The sequence below is a fragment of the Carettochelys insculpta genome, chromosome 4 (assembly GCF_033958435.1).
Source record: "Carettochelys insculpta isolate YL-2023 chromosome 4, ASM3395843v1, whole genome shotgun sequence".
Classification (NCBI taxonomy): domain Eukaryota; kingdom Metazoa; phylum Chordata; order Testudines; family Carettochelyidae; genus Carettochelys; species Carettochelys insculpta.
In genome coordinates, this window is record NC_134140.1 from 33435287 (window position 1) to 33452816 (window position 17530).

The following is a 17530-nucleotide window of genomic DNA, read 5'->3' on the forward strand; positions in this document are numbered from 1 at the left end:
TTTCAGTCTTTTTTCTTAGTCACCAGACATTTAAAAAAAATATTGTAGAACACAAATGAAGCACCCAATGAAATAGGTATACATGTACAAATGTTCAGTAAAGCCCAAACCCCTGCCCTCCATTTCTGTGGAGATACTTCAGCACTGACATCTATGCTCCAGTGTGGTGGACTGACTCCATCACCTGCCTGTATAGGTGACAGCTTTCTGAACTGTAAATGTGATCATTGTCAAAAATGAAAATCCAAACACAAATCATGAACTATTTGTATGTGTGGTGTGCCTGCATATCATATAGAGAGCAAGTTTTGAAAATCTGGACCAAAACATGGACATTTTTTATATTTAATTCCTCATTCTTTCCAAGCAAAGAATTAAATATCACATTCTTTGTGATAATCCAAAATCAATGACTTTGATTGTCAAAGTGCTAGGCACCCACCAGATCCCAACTGGATCTTAGTGTACATCTGAAAGTCCTAGGAGAGGAATGAATGAGCTAACGGCGCTTTTAGGCACTGTTCAATGATAACTGTAACAATGTATGATATTCACATCTTTTTTTCCTTTTTTCCAGAAAGGAAAGAGGACTCACTCAAATACACTTCAGGATTTTAGGTCTCCTTATATACTTACACCTGGAAACATGTTGGCTGTAACAGGTTTCTAAGAGGTCATCATAACTGGATACAGCACACATGATTAAACACATCAGATACTTTCCTTGAGAAGTTATATCAAGTTAATTTTCTCATGTACTTCTACCAACTGCTTGTGCATGTTCAGAAGACCTAAACAGCTATTTCATTCAGCCTTAGGAAATCACATTGGCCCAGAGTGCAGTATTTTCTTTTTTGTTTCTGTTTTTGTTTTTCAAAAGAGAACCCTTCTTCCCCTGGATTCTGGAATGTTTTGCATGGAATCTCAAATCTGTCAGCTGTACTGTACATTACTGACATTTTTAAAATGACAATTCATTTTTGTTTTTATGCTTGATCACTTACAAGACAGACAATCCACAAGTCCTAGAAAACAGGAAAATCCTAAGTGAAAGTAAAAGGATGTATCTCCTCATTCAGGGCTTTGTGTTTGATATCTATGTATAAGTATGACTCCAGACCAAAACACTGTTCTATCCAGCAGTGGAATATTATTGTGGCCATAACAATGACCAGCTTTTGAATGGCCACTTTAAAGCTTTTCACATAGAAAATTAACAGCACAAAACAACTCATTTGGGAATACCAGTCCAAGGACTATCGTGCCTTGTGAAGTCTCACTACTAGCAAGGAATACCACTTTGTGGTCCTACATTTAGCATTTGAGAGTCCATGCTTGAACATGTACAGTTTGTCAAGTGTTACTGAAAATCATACGGTGTGTTGTAATTAACATTAGTATAACCTCCCTCAGCTTTTCCTATCACCCTCCACCTTCATGCTCTCTTTCCATCATGGATAGGCGGTCTTTGCATTTGTATCTCCTATTTCACTGAATACTTTCTTTCAGCTCTTTTAACTTTTCTTCATGAACAGATCCCTCTATCTGCACAAGAGTTTGTTGCTTTTTTCCAGATCGGGGTTAAAAACTTTTCTGAGAAACATGCTCAAATTTGACCTTTTGACCTTGATGCATGGTCTCAGTGCCAATGATACTTTTTAAAGTCACTAATAGTCCTACTTATAAAAGTTTCATTAATGAATTAAGATGCAGAGCTTTACTGTTTAGTTGCTGCTTGGTTAGCATTAGCTGGTCTTTTGTTAAACTGCAGGTGGCAGGGCTTTGAGCAAGCTCCCAGCTGCATGGGGGAGAAGGTGGGGGGAGGGAGGGCAGAGCTGAGCTCCCAGCTTCTGTGCCAATGAAAATTGGCTCATGTTCCACTCTTGGCACCTGTGCAGGGGGTTGCTGACCCCTGTGCTAAATGTTCCTCCTGGTAGTATGTTTTCCTGCCGATAAGCTGTTTTGAGCTAAATACAGTACTCCACAAGGTCTGCTCAATGTGCAAGATCTGCATTAAAATGGGTCATTACTTCCTGACTGTGTGACCTGACTAGGAATACCCAGCCTAAAGTTTTGCTGACCTTTGTGCTGCCGTACTGGATTGAAAGGTCATGACTAATTTCTCAATATTTTTATTTCTAATTCCCTTTTGGCATAATTGCTCTCCATAGGTCTACTGCTCCCTAAATATTTTTCTTTTCTTACCCAGATATCATTTTGCCATTTTCCAAGCTGAATCTTATTGTTACATTCTGCCCATGTTTCTAATCTAACTCTGCCCCTTTGTATTTTCTTCATCTTCAGTGGTGTGCTCAGCTCCTCCCATTTTAATATAGCTGCAGATTTCATTAATGTAACATTTACTCCCTCTTCTAGCTCATTACTGAAGCTATTAAACAAAATTAGAGGTAATACCAATCTACATGCTGCGCTGAACAACTCTCCTCAGAGTTATTGTTTATTATTACTCTTCACTGCAGACAACAGCCGTGTCTACACTAGCCCCAAACTTCGAAATGGCCATGTAAATCGCCATTCTTCTTCGAGTGTCCCCGTGGGTGCTCCACATTAGGTGTCAGGCTCACCCGGCGCCGCAGATCGGATCTTCCAAGCAGTTTCTGCCGGACCGCGCATGCGCCGGTGCGCGCCGCTCCCTTATGCGCTCCTGGCAACGTGCGCGATCCGGTCCCCGCCAGTTCCTCTTAACCGCTGTCGGATGCAGACGGAATCTGACTAGGCTATGGCCAAGTTAGCGTATTCAATGGTTTTAGCTGTTTTTCTTTAAAGTTTTCAAGTTCTTAGTCTATTGTTAAGTTAGCCAGTTGTTATTTTCAAAAAAAAAATAAATAAAATAAACGAGAAACAACAAGCGGGACGCAATTCAGTCCTGTCCTAGTAACAAGTGGAGCACCGGAGGCCAGGAGCCAAGGGCCATTAGCCCTCCTGCCGCAGCAGGCTATCCAAGAGGGGGAAAACAGTACAGAGAAGGTGCTAAGTACCCCATTAACAACTAAAAGACTCACCAACAATGTCCTCTTCAGGATTCAAGAAATGTGAGTCTTGCCGAGAGGCAATGCCAGCGTCTGATGGGCACAGTCACTGTATAAGATGCCTTGGGGAGTCCCATGTCATGCGGAAATGCTCCTTCTGTGCAAAATTAACAGCCAGAGCAAGGAAGGATAGGGAGATGCAGCTTAAAATGCTGCTATTCGACAAGGCCTTCCAGCCAGACGTGCCAGAGCGGCCGCAGCAGGAGGGACCCTCCGGGGCCCATAAAAGGAAAGCTGCCTCCCTCACCCCATCAGCTCAAAAACGGAGGAAAGTCTCCCCAACCCAATCCCTGCCGGCAGCAACAGCGAGCGAGACGGGAGGAGCGCACAGCCCCCAGCCACAGCAACAGCTGATCGGCGGCGGCACGGAGAGCCACGTGGAGGCGGCTCAGCCTCCGATAATCAAACAGCCGCCCCGCACCGCAGGCAGGGCGGCGGCTAAACAAGCGCTGGTACCGGCGGCACCTCAGGCAGCGGCACCGACCCCCGGGGAACCGGCGGTGCAGAGCGTGCAGGCACGCAGCCTGCAGGCACCGGAGGACACCGCCTGTGCGGCACCGCCCACGAGCGTGCTGAGCGCGGCGCGGACAGGGCCGAGATCCCCTGCACATCAGGGGGCGGAGCCACCCCCTCAAGGGAGGGGGAAGGCTGCACAGAAAACAAGGCACCGCAGCCCCTCTCCAGACAGGGCTGCAGAGTTGTTTTCTCTCAGCCCTCCGCTCATGCTGCAGACTCCAACTAGAAGGCAGGGGTCCCCCCTAGCCTACCCGGAGCCCCCCGTCTCCATTTTTACAACCAGCCTCGCCCTGGCTGGGACCACCTTCACCCTTCTTGGGGTTTGAGCCGCTGGAGTACTATCACAAATCGCTCTCTCCAGTGTCCCAGGTCTCTCAACGATCTCGCTCCCCCAGACGCAGGGGGTACGCACCAAGGGAGTGGTCCAGGTCACCTTCCCAAGAGCAGTGCCCATGCTGCCATGGTCGTCCCTATCACGCGGGGCATAGACACCACCGGCAGTCTACCAGGGAAAGATCCCCACAGACGGTCCAGTATCCCCGAGGGCAATCGCGAACAGGGACAGAGACTCAAGTATCTCAGGGGGAACTGGTTGTGGAACCCCAAGATTTTCCCTTGCAAGCTTCCAGCAAGCGGATGTACCATCCCCAACAGGAGCTGGAAGGGTCCAGAGAGGCGTATCCTAGTGGTTCCTCGCTCTCCTCCCTGGACGAGGCTACGGCCCCGGGGGACATCCATTCTCCGGACGATCTCAAACAGTTTCAAGAGCTGTTTAAAAGGGTGGCCTTCACGCAAGGCATCCAGACAGCAGAGGTGCAAGAGAAACACCATAAGCTCCTCAAAAATCTGAGACCTCCGGCCTCCTCCAAAATAGCAATACCGCTTGACGAAGCAATCTTGGAGACCGCCACTATGATATGGCAGACCCTTGCGACTATTCCGCCTGTCCACAAGAGAGCGGACAAGAAATACTTCGTGCCGGCGAAGGGCATGGAGTTCCTGTTCAGCCACCCACAACCAAATTCCTTGGTGGTAGAGTCGTCGCAACAAAGATCAAAGACATCTCAATTCAAGACGGGGGAACAGACAAAGATGCTAAGAAGCTAGAGCTGTTCGGCAGAAAGGTCTACTCCTCCTCCACACTACTGTTGCAAATGGCAAATTACGCAGCGCATCTAGCGAACCACAATTTCGACAACTACACTAGGTTAACCTCCCTCATGGACTCGCTTCCAGAGGACAAGAAACCGGTGCTCAAGGCCATCGTGCAAGAAGGCTACGCGGCCTCGAGGATGGGAGTTCAGATCGCCCTGGATGTTGCGGACACAGCAGCACGCTCCACGGCTACGGCAGTGGTGATGCGAAGGGAGTCCTGGCTCCAGACTTTGGGTATACCGAGGGACCTGCAGGCAAAGATCATCGATCTTCCCTTCGACTTGCAGAAGCTGTTTGCTGAATCAACTGACTCGGTCCTTCATCCCAGTAAAGATTCAAGAGCCACACTTAGGACCCTGGGGATTTACACCCCTCCATACAGAAAGAAAAAGTACTACCCTCAACAAAGACGTTACCAGTACCAGCAACAGCGTCCCCAGTACCACAGGGGTTACGAGCAAGGGCGACATCAACAGCACCAGCAGTACAGAACTCCTAGGCGACGTTCCCAACAGAGCCGGGCGTCCTCGGGGCAGGCCAAAGGCCACAAGTTTGACACACAGATCCAGGACTGCGCCATCACTACCATCGCACAAGGTCATCTGAAGCGGTTATTCCACCATCGCCTCTGACCATTCTACGACCAGTGGCAAAGGATCACCACAGACAAATGGGTGCTGGAGATCATAGCCACGGGGTACGCCATCCCCTTCCAGTCGCTCCCACCGCCACGACCTCCACCCAGGCCCCACCTCCCGGAGGCCTCCCACGTAGCGAGGCTCAAGCAGGAGGTAGACCATCTCATGCTCATAGGGGCAGTGGAAAGAGTGCCGGAGCAACTGCAAGGGAAAGGGTTCTACTCAAGGTACTTCCTCACGGAGAAGAAGACAGGAGGCTGGAGGCCCATCTTAGGTCTTCGAGGCCTCAACAGGTACCTGCGCAAGCAATGCTTTCAGATGACCACAATCGCCTCCATCCTTACGGCACTAGACGATGGAGATTGGTTCGCAGCCCTCGACTTACAAGACGCGTATTTCACATAACTATCCATCCGGCTCACCGACGATTCCTCCGGTTCATGGTAGGCAAAGAACATTTTCAATACAAGGTCCTACCGTTTGGCCTCTCCTCGGCCCCCAGAGTCTTCACCAAGACCTTGGCAGTGGTATCAGCCTACCTTCACAGACAGGGGGTATTTATATTCCCGTATCTGGACTACTGCCTACTCAAAGGGGCCTCGAAGGAGGAGGTACTATGCATGATACGCGTCACAGCAGGCACGTTCTCTTCGCTCGACCTGGTTATCAATCTGGCAAAATCAAAGATAGACCCCACACAGGACATAGAGTTCATAGGGGCAAGCATAAATTCTATTACAGCGAGAGTGCATCTACCAGAGACACGCTTTTGGGCCATCGGCTCCCTTGTGCAAGTCATCACCTTCAGCCCTACGGTGCCGGTTCTGACATGCTTACAGCTGCTGGGCCACATGGCAGCAGCGACGTTCGTAGTACAGAACGCCAGGTTACACATGCGCAGCATGCAGCACTGGCTGGCGAGCGTATACAAACCGGCAGCACACACCGTTCACAGGGTGGTGTCGCCCACGACAGAGGTGCGCAAATCCCTGCAATGGTGGGTAAACCCCAAGAACTTGCTAACAGGGGTACCCTTCCACCAACCACAAATATCGGTTTTTCTTACTACAGATGCCTCCCTCATAGGGTGGGGAGCACACATGGGCGAAGAGGTGATGCAAGGGCTGTGGTCCTCCACGGAACAGTCACTGCACATAAATATACTGGAGCTCAGAGCAGTGTTCAACGCCTGCAGACACTTTCGAGACCATATACAAGGCAAAGTAGTCGGGATCAGTACAGACAATACCTCCACCATGTTTTATATAAATCGGCAAGGAGGAGCTCAGTCCCGTGCCTTATGTGCAGAAGCAGTCCAGTTGTGGAACTGGTGCATCGCCAACAATATAACCTTGAAAGCCTCGTACTTACCAGGCGCTCACAATGTGAAGGCAGACCAGCTGAGCAGGCGTTTCGCACTCACGCACGAGTGACAGATCCGCCCCGATCTGCTATGACCGATTTTTCACGCATGGGGTTTTCCCCAGATAGACCTGTTTGCCACTCAACACAACAAGAAGTGCCCTCGATTCTGCTCCAGGGCAGGACTGGGATGGGGCGTCCCTGGGGGACGCATTCATAATCTCCTGGAGGGGCCCCCTGCTTTACGCTTTTCCTCCCACAGTGCTGATCCACAAAGTCTTGCAGAAAGCCAGGAGGGAAGGAGCCCGAATGATCCTCATAGTCCCAACATGGGATCGACAACAATGGTTCCCCCTACTCCTGCGCATGTCGGACCATCCACCGATGCCCCTTCAGGTGGCGCCGGATCTGCTCACGCAAGCCCAGGGGTCCATAGTGCATCCGCACCCCCAAGGCCTGCGACTACAAGCGTGGTTAATCCGTGGCTCAGCTCCCTAAAGAGCACATGTACGGAGGAAGTGCAACAAGTCCTAGAAAGTAGCAGGAGGACTTCCACCAGGAAGACCTACAAGCAGAAATGGACTCGCTTTACGGCATGGTGTTCTACCAAACAGCTAGCCCCCCTTTCGGTGCCTATACCTGTAATATTAGAGTATTTACTGGACCTCAAGAGAGGAGGACTCTCACTATCCTCGTTAAAGGTCCACCTTGCCGCCATTTCGGTGTTCAGACACGAAGAGGAAGGGCACACGGTGTTCGCCCATCCCATGGTTACCAGGTTCCTCAAAGGGTTGGTAAACCTATACCCGCCTCGGAAACCACTTCCACCTTCGTGGAACTTGGACCTGGTGCTTAATGCGCTAACGGGACCGCCGTTCGAGCCTTTGGCCACGGTTTCCCTCCACCTCCTTACGATAAAGACGACCTTTCTTCTTGCAATCACGTCAGCTCGCAGGGTGAGCGAGCTTGCGGCAGTTATGGCAACGCCACCCTGCACTGTTTTTTCCAAGGAGGCGGTAACCATACGGCTGCATCCAGCCTTTGTTCCCAAAGTTTCTTCAGAGTTTCATATTAACGAACCTATTGTTTTACCCTCGTTTTATCCAAAGCCTCTTAACTCTAACAAAGAGGCGCGCCTACACCTCCTGGATGTGAGGAGGGCGCTAGCCTTCTATATAGACAGGACCAAGTCCTTCCGGAAAACAGATAGACTCCTAGTCTCTCTCGCTCCCAAATCGAAAGGAGAAGGTCTCTCTTCGCAGAGAATCTTGAAGCACATCGTATCCTGCATAAAAATGTGCTATGAACTCAAAAAGACTCCTTTACTGGCCACACCCAGGGCTCATTCCACTAGGGCGGTGGCGGCATCAACAGCCTTTTTCAAGGGCGTTGCGCTAAAAGACATTTGCAGAGCGGCGACCTGGTCATCCTATGACACCTTCGCCAAACATTACGCCCTTCACAGGGTATTCCAAGAGGATACCCGTCTCTCGACAGCGGTCCTCTCGGGGACAAGCTGCACATAATCCGATTACCCACCTCCTATCTTGGGTTACTGCTGGGTAGTCACCTAATGTGGAGCACCTATGGGGACACTCGAAGAAGAAAGAAAGGTTACTCACCGTAGTAACGGTGGTTCTTCGAGATGTGTCCCCGTGGGTGCTCCACTACCCGCCCATCCTCCCCGCTTCGGATCTCTGTTTAGTGTTTTGCAGGAGCATCCAAGGTGGTTGGTCAAGGAACTGGCGGGGAGCGGATCGCGCACGTGGCCAGGAGCGCGCAAGGGAGCGGCACGCACCGGTGCATGCGCGGTCCGGCAGAAACTGCTTGGCAGATCCGATCTGCGGCGCTGGGCGAGCCCGACACCGAATGTGGAGCACCCATGGGGACACATCTCGAAGAGCCACCGTTACTACGGTGAATAACCTTTCTTTTCAAAGTTTACTAATGAAGCACTGAAATACATATTCAGCGCCTCACTAGCATGCGGGCAGCCGCGGCACTTCGAAATTGACGCACCTCACCGCCGCGTGGCTCATCCCAACGGGACTCCTTTTCAAAAGGACCCCGCCTACTTCGAAGTCCCCTTATTCCTGTGAGCAGATGGGAATAAGGGGACTTCGAAGTAGGCGGGGTCCTTTCAAAAAGGAGTCCCGTCGGGACGAGCCACGCGGCAGTGAGCCGCGTCAATTTTGAAGTGCTGCGGCCGCCCGCATGCTAATGAGGCGCTGAATATGTATTTTAGCGCTTCACTAGTAAACTTCGAAATGGCCATTTGCATGGCCATTTCGAAGTTTGGGGCTAGTGTAGACATGGCCAACATGACATATGTTCAAACCATTTTGAATTAAGTTTTAAGAGCAGTATTTTCAAACACTTACGTGACACAGACCAGACTTCAGCTCTTGCCCAGGCTGCAGGCATTAGCTGTGAACTAACAAACTCATAGCCAAAGAACAGATCTGTTTACCTGAATGTTAATTTTGCTTAAAATAGGTCCTAGTCTTATAAGAATGTATTTAGTGCTCAAACCCTAGGAAGTGCTTGCAAGTTGCTTTAGGCATTAATCTTACTTGTAACATCTGTATTCTGTGCTATAAGAAAATATGTAAATTTTGCTTTATAACTTTGAAATTATTTGCTCAAAACATGTGAATCCAGGCACTGGAATCATCCCCCCACGCCACCCATTCCCAAGCATTATCAAAATCAGATGGGCCAATACAAAGGATTAGCCCTACTGAACCTTGGAAATGCTACCTGCAAGGAATCTTATCCTCCTAACTTGAAAGCTTAATGAAGGAAACAAAACAAAGACATGGGAAAAACGTCCATTCTTCTTTGATGTTTTGGACTCTGGTAGGGTTAGGGACTCTAAACTCAGGCAGAGATCCCCAGGAATTAATCTTGTGTCTGCCCTGAAAGACACATTTGAATTGACAGATGATTGCAACTGTACCACAGTTAGGATTTTGGTAATAACTCATTTGTGTGCATACGTTTGCTTGCTTTAACCTGTACATAACTCTATTTCTTTTTCCTAGTTGATACACATTTCAATTTTTTTAATTAATTTATTTTTTTTTTATACTGGATTGGATACAGGCTTTGTCTTTGGTTCAAGATCTAGGATACCAATTGATCTGGGGTAAGTGTCTAGTTTCTTGGGGCTGGAAACAATTTGAATATTGTGTTATTTGTGGTATAAGTCCAGTGTGGCTGGGTGGCAAGATAAACTGAAGAGTCTTAGGGGACAGTCTGAGACTACACCATATGACTGGTATAAATCCAGGAGTCTGTATCTGTTACTCATTTGGTGAAATCTAATGATAGAACACACAACGCTGTCTGACCTGAGGTAGGCACTAACAGTCATGGACCACTCCAGGCAGTGTGACAACTATAACATATAGTTCCTGCTTGCCATTCACTTATTTATTTTTGTGGATACACAAAAAATTATTTGGCAGCCCCTATGATATTCAGTAACTTTATTTTCTGAATGTTTGTTCCATTGCTTTACCAGGGATAGAAATTAAACTTGAATGGCAATTTTCATCTTTGAAAGACATCTCAGGATCTGTGAATGTCTATATTCAACAATTTCAGCAATACAGTCTTGCTTGTGGGTCTATTCCAGTTTTGAGGAGAAGAATCTTACATTTATATACTGAAGTGCCTGATGAGAATTATTGCTTTTAAATAACATAATTAAATATGTTAAATAAATGTTATTTTAAATCCCATAACCTGGGATTAGAAAAGGCAGTCCAGACAGGGACAGTTCATTTTAAAGAAGTTATATCTTTATTTATAATAACCAGTTTGGCCCAACAGTATACCGAAGGAAAACTCTGCTGCCTGCGTCATAGGGTTGTCTCTAGTTAAAAAGCAGCTACAGCTGCACACTGTAGCACTTGAATGAAGACTCTACCTATGCCAGAGAGAAGGCTTCTCCACTTCGTGCAGGCATTCCCGAGAGGCAATAGCTGTGCTGATGGGAGACACCCACTCGTCACCACAGCACTATCTACACTGGGATTTAGGCAGTGCCTTTTTTTGAAAAAAAGAGGAGCTGGTACTCAGCCAGCTCCCCACCCCACATACGCAGCCAATCCCATGGCTGGGGCTGCCGAGGTTCCAGTACCCAGTACCGGCAAGTATTGGCTGGAGAGAGGCTGGAACAATTTTCTACAAAATAGCACAGGGGCGAGAAGAGACTGTCTCCTAGCTCTGCATCTCCCTGTCCCTGCCTACTTTTCTGATCTAGTCTGCTACATCATCATCACCCCCACGTCAGCCTGATTGGTGAATGATAGCAGCTTCAGTGTCCTGTTTATACACTTCTACCCTGCCTCAACGGTGTCCAGGCCCCTTTCCCTTTTGTATCTCAGGCCAGGTCTACACTAGGGCAAAAATCAATTTAAGATACAGCACACAACTCCAGCTATGGGAATTGTGAAGCTGGAGTTTACATATCAGAAATTGATTTTTTCCTGCCATCCTCACAGTGGGAGGTCAATGGGAGAAACTCTCCTGTTGATTTCCCTTACTACTCATGAGAATACACTAAATCAAACCCCAGAAGATCAACCACCACGTCAATCATGAGGTGAGTGTAGATGTAGCCTCAGATATCAACCTTGAACTGGTTCCCCATGTCACTGCCTTCCATGTGTTTGGATCTTCCTTAAGACCCTCCTCTTCCACAATACCCACAAGAGTCAATAGTCATTCTTTCTTAACCTATTTTGTATGTTTTACACAACTGCATATTCTTATTCCCATGAAAACTATATGCCATCTTTCCACTAACATTGTTGAGTTTCCCACATATGGGTTGGGTCTACACAGACCTGTAGTGCCAGCAGCCTCATGGAAATGAGCAGCCTCACAGCTGCAAATGGTTGCTTTTTTTAGGCATAAGGAGCTGGCGACAGAGTGGGTTTTTGCCGACAGAGGCACGTCAACATGGTTTGTGTACTGCCGGCAGCAGCCTCCTCTGTCAGGGAGCGCTCGTGTGGCTATGCTAATTAACCAAGTGATTATGCTAATGAGCAGTCATTTGCCATTGCAAGACTGCTCATTTCCATGAAGCTGCTGGCACTACAGGTCTGTGTAAATCCAGCCATGATGTCCTATGAAATTGAACTGTGTGTTCTTTGGGGCAGGGACTATGTACAATTTACAGTCTTTGTGAGGCACTTAGTATAATGCTGGTTTTGTAAAATTAAACATAATTATTCTGATTTGTGCACACCCTTTAATCAAAGTTTATTATGATTCATTGTGAGTTTTGTAGTTCATACCTAATGTTTACCTTCTTGGATGTTGCAAAGTGCTATATGGTACTAACAACTGTGAACTTAAATTAGCACTTTAAAAATTGTCTCAGTATGTTTCTAAGCATGCTGCTTCTATAGAAAGAGTTGCTAATCCATTGCCTCAGTTTTTTCCCCATTTGTAGAAAATGTGTAAAGGAGAATGGATGTTTGACAAAACCATATGTTGGCACATGCTTTTGGAACATGTTTGTATGAACTTCCTCATTCTCCTTTGCTTCCTTTGGATTTAATGGATATCACCTCTAAGGGGCAAGCAAAACTTCGAGAGATAGTTGAGGAAATGCACTCTTGCTGTGAAACAATTTATTTTACTTTGCATCAGCATAGTCTGGCTCTGTATAATGTGCATTCTTGGAATTAATTCAACTGTCCTGCAACCTTATACTGACTTTTTCTGCTAGAAGTTATTTGTTTTGCTTAAAAAACAACAGCAACAAAACAGTTTTGGTAAGTGATTGCACATAACTGAGTATATGGCTTTTCAGACAGTATCAATTTTTTGTCCAATTTACAGTGCTAAATAAATGCGTATTAATGTACATGATGTACTGCAGTGATAGAGCTGTTTGGAACAGATCCACATCTGGAAAGGTTTATAAATCAAAGGATAGAGGAAATGGCAAATAATGTAACACAAAATAGAAGCAGAAAGAGTTTGGTGTGACAGCTGGCATCTGGATTTCTCAGAGAGCATATATTGCGCAGTGGTCCAATAAAGGGGGATACTGACCTACGTGTAAATCAATATATGCTTGTTGTAATCCAGAGAGGGAAAACAGCTCGTGCAGTGCCTGAAAAATTAACTGCAATGGGGCCATCTAGTGTGCTGTGTTTGAAGTTTCACACATTTCACGTAGCAGGGCCCTTTATACTTTCAGTGAGGGAGGAAGGAAACCTCCCAGGGGTGTGAAAAAAGCCAGAGGACAGCAGTTTAGAGTGTCTTCCTACAGAGATCCTTTTCATCGTCTCTTTGACACAGGTGCCCTGAATACCTAACCTCAGCTAAGCAGGGAAACAGCTGTAACACAAACCTGATAGTTACTGTTTACTGTGTGCTGCAGTGTGAGCAGACCTGGCCTGGCCTGGCCTGGCCTGGGTTACCTACAGAGTGGGGACTGGGAGGGAACTCAGTGCCAAGAAAAGAGTGGGGTGTAGGTCTGAGTGAATTACAGAATGAGGGAGGACTGGAGAGCTTCTGCTGTGTGGCTCAGCACCTTATTCAGACTAAGGAGGTCTCCAGGTCTGAGTAGTGCAGCAGCTTACACAGGCAGGGAAAGACAGAGGCCTGATCTAGACAGCCTGGTACCCTGCACGGGAAGGAGCTAATTGCAGGCAAAGCTGTTGTATCTTGGTGCACTTTTGCCCCTACCTTCTCAGCATGTGTGGGAGGCTGAGTTAAGCCTCTGTGTTCAAATCATGCGACATGCCAGGTATGGTTGCAGCAATTTGTCCTTCACAGTTTATTGGCTGTGGCTGTATTTGTGTTTGATACAGAATCTGCAGGGTGACCACCCCATAGGAGATACAGACTCACCAGCTAAATGGCTTCAGCTGCTAATGCCTCCTTTGCTCCTGCCTCTGGTGGCTGGGACCCAGAAGATGTTTCTTTCCCCAGTGGATTTGCTTGGGGTGCCGCTACAGCAGCTTATCAAGTTGAAGGTATCAGATTTCTATGTGCCAAAGGGCTGGGGGCAGGGGAGGGTGTTAAATAGTTTTAAAGCAAAGATGGGACACAAATCACCAAGTTTGGATGCTGAGGTATCCAATAGTGAGAGGACAGGAGACTCTGATTGAAACTGTTCTGGGGGATTTTTTTTTTCAAAATGATGTAATATCATGTTCTTAAAATAGCCTATTAAAATCTCCAGGATTGCTTCAGTAGTCACTGGGGGATTGGTGCCAATTCTGAGAGACTGTAGACCAGTCCTGGAGGGCTGGCAACCCTACAGAGCAGAATGTTGAAACTGTGTTTGGTGGGAGTGTGGAGGGGGACTTGTAGCACTTCTGTCTGCGGAACTTGTGGGTGTTAACAGCCACTGTGGGCAGAGAGAATATCACAGTGGACCAGTGTGCCATATTGTATCATAGACCACTGCTAGGGCCAAGAAAATAGGGCCTGTCTCCAAGTTATGTTGAAACTTGTTTCCTATATTTGTGGTCAGACCTACAACTAGGCCACATACTTTGACTCTTCTGGAAGCCAGCTCAATTAATGCTCATCATTGTCTCCACCACTGGAGACATACACTAGAGGATAAGCTGCTGCAGAACTTCAAAGATGACACACAGCAGAAAGATTGGTCGGTAGCTTGCCTCATTGTGAGGGTTGTTTTCAAGTTTTAGAAGGGTGATCACTTTTGACATCCTCCAGATCCAGGCTGGCTGCCTGCCGATGACCCATACCTGAGAACGGGAAACTTTCATGTTATTTGCAATTTTTGATGGACATTCCCAGAGATTTGTTATATATAAAAATCTATAATGTGAAAATACTGAACTGGGCACTACTGGAAATACCCTTGCCCCACTCAGCTGAGGAGACCCACTGTGGTGAACTCTCAAAGCCTAGGAACTGTGCAGCTTGTACCCAATGAAGGCAGTGTTACTGACTTGAGAGTTCTTGTGGCGCCCCAATTCTGCTGCTGTATATATCAAGTTACTCAGTGAATGAGGTGAGGTCTCAGAGCATACTTTATTTTTCTCTGTCAGCTATGTATTTATGCACAGTTCAGCCTACTTCACTCCATATATATTCAAAGTGCTAAAAAAATCATACCAATTGTACTCAGCATGCTCAAAATGCAGCTTTCAAAGGTGCATGACTCAGTCAAATCAAAATCAATTTTCACCAGAACACTCAAAGGCACTTCTCCTTACTGAGGGCCATTTCTATGCTAAATTTCAACTCTGTACTAGAGCGCTTAAAAAAGAGAGAGAGAGAAAAGCTGCAAGAATTTTTAGTAATGGTAGAAACATATTTTCTTCACTCTCTGTATGAGTGAGCTGGGCTACACTAAGCAAACATTCATCTTCTGGTGGAAACCAAGTTTGAAAACCTCAACCCAAAAATAGAAGGGTTTGGAAAGGTACAACTGAGTGAAAATAATTTAGCTTGGAAGAACACATAAAACCTTCAAAATATTGGCACTGCTATTCCTATTGCAACTTAATTTTTAAAGGAGAACTACTCCAGTGCATTTCATTGTATTGATTGTAAAGACTGAGGTATGTGCCTTGAAATATAAATGCTCCATCATCGGTGTTTTAAATATTTGAGGGCATATTGCTGTAGAGTGATCTGGCCAATGAACTGTGTGTATAGGAACTGAAATGTGTGACCAGCTCCAGGCCTTTATCTGTTCTCAGTCCTAAACCTGGCCTGGAGGTCAGTTCAGATCTGGTGTACCTTGCCTCAAACAGCTAGCCCACTCTGGAGTGCTCACACTGGCTCAAAACCACCAGGACGCTTACTCCATCTGATACCTGGCACACTCCCACTTGCTGAGTAGATTGGCTATAGAAAGTGGTAAAGTTTGTGCCAGCTGGGGTGTCCTACATGTCAGGGGAATTCTTAGGTGCCCAACAAGAGCCGTGCAAAGGGGCTTTGGTATGGCCCAGAACTGTGCACTGCATATCTGTTTATGGGCAAAGAGTATCTGCTTCTAAATACTCTAAATATATTATATAGTATAAAATAATTACTCTTTACTTCAAGTGTTTTCCTGCAAATTTTCTGCCAGAATAGTTTGAATCTTTACTTAGACTGTAACTACTACTGTCAAATACTACCTATGGAAAACTGTCAGTGCAATATATATATATTATACTGAAAGTTTTCCATAGGTAGTATTTGACATTAGTAGTTACAGTCTAAGTAAAGATTCAAATTATTCCCTGCAGGAAATTTGCAGGAAAACACTCGAAGTAAAAAGTAATATATATATTCTTATATAAAAAAAAGAATACTGCAGCACTGAGTCACTGTGTTGTAGGAAAATTTAAACTTAAGGGACTCCCGAGTTATTAGAGCTAAAAATGGACTTGGTGTGAGGCTCTCCCATGGAAGAGCTCAATTTACTGCATGGCCTTATGTAGCCACATTGGTGCTTGTGTGCCATTACAAAATTCTGAAAAGAACATGAAATATGGCAATGATCTTTCAGAAACTAGGCTATAGAAATGATATTAGAGATTCTAGCAACGCTTTAAATTAAGTGTCTGCAATATGCTTAACCTTGCATTAAACTTAAATTTAATAAGACAGATGTGCATTAAGTACTGAATATACTTTAGGGAGCAATTTCATATTGGCAGGGGATGGACTGGATGACCTCCTAATAGGGCTCTTCCATCTCTAATTTCTATGATACTAATTGATTATTAAAACACTTTTACTGAGGATTGATCTGTAGCTATTATATAGGTATTAATCTTACAGCCAACTGATATTTAATTTATACATGATTTTAACCTAAAGTGTCATTTTAGTTTTTAGACAGTGACCCAGGAAACATACATTAACTGGAGCTTTGAAAAATTTTGCTTGTAAAGGAAGCTGGAGAATTTTGACATATTCTGCATTTTGTGATTTAATTGTACTTTACAGGGATGGAGATTTCTAGGGCTTTTCACATTAAACATTTGCACATATTACAACACGGGCTTTCAAAGACTGCAATAACTCTCATACAGAAATCTGCATCCGCTCAGTTTAAATACTGGTATCTCAGATGCAGAACTGTCGCTATGCATTTTTGTGCCAGAGGCAAAATATTATTTATGCACCCCCATCCTCCAAATTAAAAAATGTCTTTAGTTTACTAATATTTATTTATGTTTCCTTCAAGAAAAATTCACAAAAATTATTAATTAGTATAGTAATATAACAAATATATTTTCAATTGTATGAGGAACATATTTACATAGATAAATAAAAATAACAATAAATAAAATGTGACTCTTAACAAACAATAATATAAATAAAGGAACATAAATAAATAACAAAATAATTCTAATATTTATTATAGTTATTGTATGCACCATTAGCATGGCAAACTCATCATAAAATGAGATTTAAAAAACTCCAGAGATCTTATTTCCCCTGTAAGAACAGACTCCAAACTACCGAAGGGCTAGCCAATGCCCAAGGAGGTGGAGGTGGCAGCAGTTTGGGATGAGGAATCCTGGCCTGAAGTGCCTGGAATGTAGAGCAGCCCCACCCACTGCCCCCCTCCTGGAGAAAGGGGCAGAGCCCTGCAGCCTGGGAGTGGAGGTTAACCCCTTAGCTCCCAGAAGCTGCCCACCCAGGCCAAGGCAGGGGCCAGCTCAGACAACCTGGAGAGAGATGGGGAGGGGCCTTGCAACTCAGCAGAGCTGAGACCCTGATTATGCTGCACCTAGGGTGAGAGCCTATTCAGCCCATCCTCATTACAGTGCTGCTCAGATGTCAAACTATAGCTAAATA

At 45.8% G+C, this 17530-nt stretch overlaps 1 protein-coding gene across 2 annotated transcripts in view; it reads left to right on the plus strand.

Annotated features, from left to right (window-relative positions):
- The window catches only part of LOC142012420 (cytosolic beta-glucosidase-like), a 91525-nt gene that overhangs the window by 38549 nt on the left and 35446 nt on the right, over positions 1-17530 (plus strand). For both annotated transcript variants that reach the window (XM_074992555.1, XM_074992554.1), the window contains exons 2-3: positions 9827-9869; positions 13561-13725. In XM_074992555.1, coding sequence (XP_074848656.1) covers positions 13608-13725 — 118 coding nt within the window. In that variant the 5' untranslated portion in view covers positions 9827-9869; positions 13561-13607. The remainder of the gene's footprint in view (positions 1-9826; positions 9870-13560; positions 13726-17530) is intronic.